Here is a 7,977-nt window from a genome sequence, read left to right as displayed (position 1 = left end):
GCTGTTTCCACTCTGTTTGTAACCTAACCTAGATAACATGTTTGGCCTATAAAGTGTTTAATTCATCAGTATTTCTAAATATATAAGGTACACCCATTGATTAACTGTCTTAATTTACAAACTGTTTCAATTATATGTACTATGCATATAAAATTGAAAATTTACGTTACAAAAATGATTGTACATGAAAGTTAGCTTTGTCATTCCCAATATGAAAAACTGGAAAAGCCTTTTTTTTGCTTAAACAGATGGATTTCAGAAAGACAATGTGACTTAATCAACTTAATTTTGAACTTCGGCCAAGGAACAAATCCTAATAATTCAGCATTATTCAAATGAATTGTCGACACACACAATTATATTAAACGAAGCGAAAGATTGCTATCTTTCCTTCCTTTATCTTAATATTCATTCATTTTATACATTTCCTTTTTAGACAATTATGTTGAATTTATACGCATTTCCGAGTAAACAAAATTTTTTTTTTTTTGTCAAATATTGACAGAATTAAGAATTTACATCTACAAAGATATTATGGTGATTATTTACACATATGGACTTTTAATTTTAGTTGGCGAATATGATGGGATATGAACTGGGGGAAATATATTAACAGAGGCGATATATATAGTAGTGATCAATATTTTTATTTTTCATTTAAAAAAAGAAAGAATAGAAATAACGTAATTTTCGATCATGGTTCTTATCAGACATACAATAATAATATTATACAAGATGTACATAACTAAATAAACATGTACCTAACTTAAACTCGATTATGAACAGCTAACACAACATCGACTTTGAAACAAAAACGAACTAAAGCATATAATTAAGGAGTAAAAAAAGAAACAAACAAAACCACCTAACCTGATCCAGGCAAATGTCCTTTATATAACACAATTATTTCACGGCAAAAAAAAATGTTCCGTGTAATATGGTGTTTTAAAAATTGTAAAATAATAATCAAACCATTTACAATTGAGGTCTTATTGCTCATTGTACCAATGAGTACTTATATAGTTATCTAGTTATTCTAAGAAAAATGAAATTTAAAAAAGCATAATATCGTTCACGTTATTTAATAATATAGGAGTCTATCTATTTTTCAAACGGAGTGAATATCTCAAGACGAGGAGAAATCGATTTCAAAGGTATTCTGGACGCGACCTAATTTGAGTACGAGTTTAATAGTGCGCGCGAGAAAAATATTTAGTAGCGTGAAACCTACAACAACAACAACAGTATCAAACGAATGAATTTAATCAAAATGAAACAGCTGTTAGTTGATACAAATTCATATTAATTCACAAATTAACCAATTATATACAGTCAGCATAGCGGATATTTATTGACATATGGTTGTTGTGCCTTATTTGAACTAAAGTCAGGTGTTAGCAAACTTGTTATTATTCGGATAGCAGTTATTTTCGACCAAATGTAATGTTCAGTGTATTTACTTTTATTTTTAAATATAATACGGTAGTAATAGAATGCGAAATGGACTCCATTTCGCGAAATGAACTTTTCGACTACGAAATGGACATTTGTCTCTTTAATTTTGGTTTAAGTGTACTATTTTAATAATGAACAAGTGATATATGACATAAAATTACGATTTAAACAATTTTGTTAATATTTTTTTCATTATTTATGCTTTTACATTTTGAAAATAATCGTATAATCGTATAATAATGCCACATAGTTCAGTGTTTTATACATGGTCTTTCAAATAGAAAGATTCTGTTTTATATATCATATGTTTAACCTGGGACAAAAATATTTTTGTCGTCCCAGAATAAACGTAAGTGAATAGAAAAGATACCCTTTGTGACATGTCAGTTACACCATAATTTGTAAAGCAAATGTCCATTCCGTAAGCGAAAACTCTGGACATTTCGTGGCCGAAAACTCCATTTCGTAGAGGCCAGATTATTTTCAGAAATATGACTATAAAATAGGAAAATAGTAATTTTAACTGTTTCAATCTGTAGTTTTATGTCATATGTTAAACATAAATTAATAAAAATAATATTACTCATCATGGTTAAACAAACAAATGTCCATTTCGTAGGCGGTAAGTTCATTTCGCGAAATGGAGTCCATTTCGCATTCTATTACAACCCAATATAATATTAGATTCTGACGTTGTGATAGATGAAAGAAGTTAAAATGAAGACAATGACTTAAGAAACAGATGTCTTTTGTTGATTTATAAAGTGATTAACAATTATTCAACATATAATTTTCTTTGTCAGTTGAAAGTTGATGTTTAAACACACATCCATGTGACATAATTTGCAATGATTCTACAAACTGTTTTAACAAACTTAATGTTGAGACTTCACAAAATGGGAAGATATGAAAAAATCTCATTAGCTTTGTTATTTCCTGCTAATGTGATGTATACAGTTGCAGCATCAACTCACTTCTGGTTCGAGTTACCTGGTGTTGCCTGGTATGGATTGTTTTATGCCAAATTTTGTGATCTTTTGGATGAATGTCATTATGTACCAGCCTTCTTTACCAATGAACCAGGTAATTATATTGTTATTTAAGAAATAATATATCCCAAACAGTGATTTTATCGCTCAATAACATCACTGTTTGGAGTTCGGCTGCGACGAATTATATCACGAGGGCGTAGCCTGAGTGATATAATGATGCGCATCCGAACTCCAAACAGTGATGTTATCAAGCGATAAATCACCGATTTGGATATATTATTTTGATTCTAACACGACATCAACAAATAAATTCTGCCGTACCTGATATTAAGCAAAATTGCACCTGATTTGTTTCCGTACTTATTGTCAGCGCATTACATTTTAAGTGGTTACGTCATGTGTAAAATGATTGTGTCACATGTCTAAATATAGAACGTCAAACAGTGACTTTATAGCATAATAACACACACTTTCGGTTCTTCTATGTTCAATAGGGAAAAATTCGGGTCGTGTTAGAATTTCCTATAATTCATCCCGATGATTTTAAAAGTTTTCATGATTTTTAACTCGTGAATTCAAAGAATAGGAGAGAGATTGTACCCAACCTGGCTTTGGCATCACCGTCACACTTTGGTTAAGTTTTTGCATGCGAGTCTCCAAAACTATTGAGGGGATGGGTTGAAACTTTACTCACTTATTTGAATCCAAGCCCCTTAACTCTAACATGGATTTTGAAGATAAAGGCTCTTTTTAAACTTGAAAGATTATACATTATAATTTCAGGCTCTTGTTTTACTAGCAAACAAGAGAATAGTCAAGTGCACTGTTTACCATCGGCTCTTGTTTATTTGTATACTTTAACAAATGATTTGACAATTTACAAATGTTTGACAATTTACAAATGTTTGTTCAACATTCACTCATATTTGAAATAAAATCATTCAAATGTCACTAGTAGAGACCACAGAAAATCCTTGACTCCTGTGCAGTCAAGCTCTGTACTCTTGGCTAACAAATCAAGCTTCCATCTTAATGCCCCAAAAAATGATAATGGACAGCTCTGTACTGTTGGCTGACTAATTAAACTTTCATCTTAATACCCCAAAAAATGATAATGGTCAGTTCCAAATATGGACCAAGTCCATTTAAGAAATTCAGCAGGTGTAACAGTTATTAGTAAAACACTAAAAATATTAAATTTCAAAAAGATAAACATAAAGTATACATGTCTAGATGGGTAGTCAAATATGTAGATTTTTACAAGTTTTTTACTTAATATTTTCATATTTCAGGTTTTTATCATCTTCTGCAGCTTGTATGTGTTTTTGCTTGGGCCTGTCTTGCTTTGTCAATCTACATGCTTATATCGGATAGCATGGACTCCAGAATTCCAAGAATACTCAGAAAAAATAGAAATAATGCTATTGCATTTATTTGTTTTGCCTCTGGTAAGTAGAAAGTATACAATTTAAATGAATTTTCTGTTTTTATGAAAAAAATATGAAATGGGGGGGGGGGGGGGAGTAATTTTGAGTTTCAGTTATGATATTTTTTCCATGTTTTGACATTATGCCGATTTGAAACCAAAGAGATAAGATACTTCACTGTTCTCTCTACATTTTTGAGGCTGAGTGGTTTAGGTTGTTGACTTCGAACCACTTGTCCTTCACGTTTGTGTTTGAATCCTGTCATGGATTCTGGATTATTTCATATGAGGAAACTATCCAGCTAACTGATGAAACATTGTAAATTCCACTTTGATGCCAGCTTGTCAATGATAATCTTTCAATGCGCCTGAAATAATGGAGGTGCACCTCTCAGGTCTTCCTCCATCAGTAAAGGTGGAAAGCTACCATTTGACCTTTAAATTGTTGGTGTGAATTAAAACCCAACAAAACAAAACAAATAAACAAAACTTTCTCTTTGAAAAAAGGGTTAAAAATGTTTTCATGAGTTTTTACCATCTTGGTAAGTGATATATAAGAAAAAAAAATTGAAACCAGGAGTGATGAGGACATATATCATATGTAGGTAAAATACTCAATATGAGAGTACTTGAGAACACTGGATGCTTAGAGTCGAAGTATTTGTTTTGAAAATGTTGATCTTTCAAATTTTTTTTATTTATTTATTTCTTTTTTTTTCTTTTTCGGTTGACTGTCTGACAATAGCTTGTTTAAGAAAGAACTACTTGTCAAGTAAAACAGAATGCTTGTGTTTTGAACTTTATTTTATTTCATTTCAGCCTTTGCCATGTCTGGAGGACTTTATTTATTCTATTATATCATAAATGACTTTCCCAGAGAGGTTGACAAATATCCAGAGATGAAGTGGGCATCAATGTTTGCCAGTCTAGCATGTGCATTAGAATTCTTGGCAGGATTATTTTTACTTCATGCCTCCTGATAATTTGTAAATGATACTGAGAATAAACTGTATTGATCCACATACTTGTATGTAACAACAAAACCAAACTGCTACATAAATATAGTTTTTCAAAGTAAAAGTGCAATTTCTCTTCTTGAAGAAAAGGGTCTGACTGAATCTTTAAGTGTTTACCATATTGGTTAAAAAAGGTGTTTATTTTGCAACCAGGTGTTAGGCAGGTGAACAGTTCTGCAACATATTTTGCAGTTTGTGATAAAATATCAGATGATTAAATGTTATTAAACTCTTAAAATCTACAGGATATAAGATACCATATAAACTAAAGCTTTTAAGTTTACATAGACTGCTTGTTACCAATGTAAAGGTCTTGAAAGGCACATTATGCCTCAAAAATCCATATTTTCAATTGTTTAGAAATGTCAAACCTGTGTTTATATTAAAGTTTTAATAATGAATTTTAGAGTGTGTTAGATGTTTAACTACAGAAGAAAGCAGTGCAGAATGAGTGGTAATGTGTTATAAGGGTATCAAATTTTTTAACAAAATAGTATTTTGACTTCCATACAAAATACTAATGCACTATAACTATACCAATTGTCAATAGAGCAAAGAACGCAAAAGATAGTTCATCTATGTGGCAAATGAATATTTTTGTTGAAACAACAAGTTACCAAAAATAAACAGTTTTTAAGAGGTAAAGATGATAGCATTTCTGAGCAGGGATTTTTTTCCAGAATTTTGGGAACACAACCCATACCAATGGAATTGGGAATATCAGCGGTGTTTTGTTAAAAATTGGGAAAAAATGCATGACTGAAATTTTGCAGTGATTAAATTACTGTCTATGATGGCATTTTCAAACATCTAAGCACTATTACAGTGAAGAATTCCTTATTTGCAAATATTTTAGAATTCTTATTCAATATTTTTATTTTGTAACTTTCAATTGGGAATATTTTTCTGTGGATTGGGAAAATAATATACTATTTTCAATTGGGAATATGACCCAATAACGGCTATAAAATAAGCCAAAAAAATCCCTGCTGGGGCATAATGGGCCTTTAAATTGTCATATTGACTGTATCCCAATGTAAAGAGGGTAGATTATCGTGATATTTATTTCATTGATTATGTTACATCAAGATATACTCAATGTTGCCATGTGTTACAAGTAATATTGCATGTACAGTGTAATTGTTGCACAATCTGTATTCTGATCAAGTAAATGTCTTTCATCATATAATCCTTATGTAATAGAAGTTTTATGTATTTAATAACATATCCACGTTTTGTAAAGGGTTTAAAGCTATTATTGTTGAATAATAACACTATGTACATTTCATAAACTACTATAAAATTGTTAAAATAGCCTTTATTAGCCTTTCATTATTTCCAAAAAAAGTTTTAATAGCGATTGTCTTTGTAATTTAGTTTTAAGTTAATTGGATATAATATTCCCTAGCAAACTATTCAACTGCTATTTTTAGGTAGATTTTGCAAAGAATGGCAGATTTAAATCTCTCCTTTTCTTTAAAATATAATTATTTCAATTATTTTATTTTGGTGTAATTTTTTTTCAATAAATTACATTTATTCTTGCCAATAGACTTTTCCATTTTTTAGCAGAGAAAAATTTAGCCCCGCCTTTTTTTGTCATTGCTAAGTCAATAGTCAAAAACAGTACCACAAACAAAATCATGTGTTCTTTGTAAAAACAGGTCAAGCAGTGAGTTTGTAATATTCCATTGTAGAAATTGGATTGCCAGTCAGCCATTTTGAATAGAACTTTTCCAGGGGCTCGCATAATTAATTTTCTGTATTGCCCAGGTTGTCCCACAGCCTGTAAGGACAAATGGAAATTTTCAAGAATTTACTATATAAATATCATACAGACAAGTTAAGAAATGCTTAGGGTAAAAAATGGGCAAGTAACTTAAAATCAGGCTTTGCCGGCTCTGAAACTTTAAACAATGGAAAGGTCTAATTAATGTCTGCCTAAAATAGCTTTATACCCTTTTAATTTAACTTGTACAAAGACTCTTCGTTCCTATGAAATACAGAGACATATTGATTAAATGAACAATGTATAATACACTGTAATTTATAGAAATAGATTATAACATGTATATGTAGTAATTTTTGTGTCGCCTTGAAAAAGGCGACATATAGGGGTTACTTTTGTCGGCGTCCGTGTCGGCGTCCCCTTAAGCTTGTCCGGAGCATAAGTCAGTCATTATAAGTGGGATTGACTTCAAACTTGGTATGCATGCTTCTTATAATGATCCGAAGTGCAGTGCACAAGAACTGGTACTCTGCACTTCTTAATTTTTGAGTTATTGCCCTTTGTTAATTTTCATATTTTATTTTTGTCTAGGCCATTTCTTCTAATGTTTAAAAGCTATGGACTTGAAACTTCATAGGATGATAGATCTCATTAAGAAGAAGTGCAGTGCACAAGATCCGGTACTCTGCATTTCTTATTTTTTGGGTTATTGCCTTTTGTTAATTTTCCTACTTTATTTTAGTCCGGGCCATTTCTCCTAAAGTAAAAAAGCTATGGACATGAAACTTCATATGATGATATATCTCATTAAGAATAAGTGCAGTGTACAAGAACAGGTACTCTGCACTTCTTATTTTTGAGTATTTACCCTTTATTAATTTTCGTACTTTATTTTTGTCTAGGCCATTTCTCATAAATTATAAAAACTATGGACTTGAAACTTCATAGGATGATAGATCTTATTGATAAGAAGGGCAGTGCACAGAAACTGCTGCTCTGCATTTCTTATTTTTTGAGTTATCGCCCTTTGTTAATTTTCATAATTTATTTTTGTCCTGGCCATTTCTTCTAAACTACATGTATATTGTTCACAAGGCGATACATCCGACTTGCGGAGTTTTAGTTGTTATATAAATACCGGTAATAAAGGAAGTTCACAAATTAGACTTAGTCTCACAACTTACCGTATTACAGATAAGGTGACTGATTTTATTCTTACTTTTGTCATAGTTTTACAAAGTTGCTGTATGTATAACAAAGATTTGTAACAATTTTGTGTTAAATATAGCTGAACAAAGCCTGTGTTTGCTAGATAATTTGTTTTGTCATATATGTTAAATCTACCATTGGCATGGAGAT

The 7,977-nt window shown here is 31.0% G+C and overlaps 1 protein-coding gene across 1 annotated transcript; it reads left to right on the top strand.

Moving 5' to 3' along the window:
• Nucleotides 1-2,132: 2,132 nt before the first annotated feature.
• Nucleotides 2,133-7,767, top strand: LOC132725566 (uncharacterized). Its single transcript, XM_060710701.1, has 3 exons — nucleotides 2,133-2,538; nucleotides 3,740-3,895; nucleotides 4,693-7,767. The coding sequence occupies exons 1-3, from the start codon at nucleotides 2,304-2,306 to the stop codon at nucleotides 4,851-4,853; spliced, it is 552 nt and encodes a 183-aa protein (XP_060566684.1). The 5' UTR covers nucleotides 2,133-2,303; the 3' UTR covers nucleotides 4,854-7,767.
• The last annotated feature ends 210 nt before the right edge of the window (nucleotides 7,768-7,977 follow it).

This window comes from Ruditapes philippinarum, unplaced genomic scaffold (genome assembly GCF_026571515.1).
Source record: "Ruditapes philippinarum isolate M1 unplaced genomic scaffold, ASM2657151v2 ctg4328_1_1_1_1, whole genome shotgun sequence".
Taxonomy (NCBI): Eukaryota; Metazoa; Mollusca; class Bivalvia; order Venerida; family Veneridae; genus Ruditapes; species Ruditapes philippinarum.
This window is presented reverse-complemented; position numbering and strand designations above follow the sequence as displayed.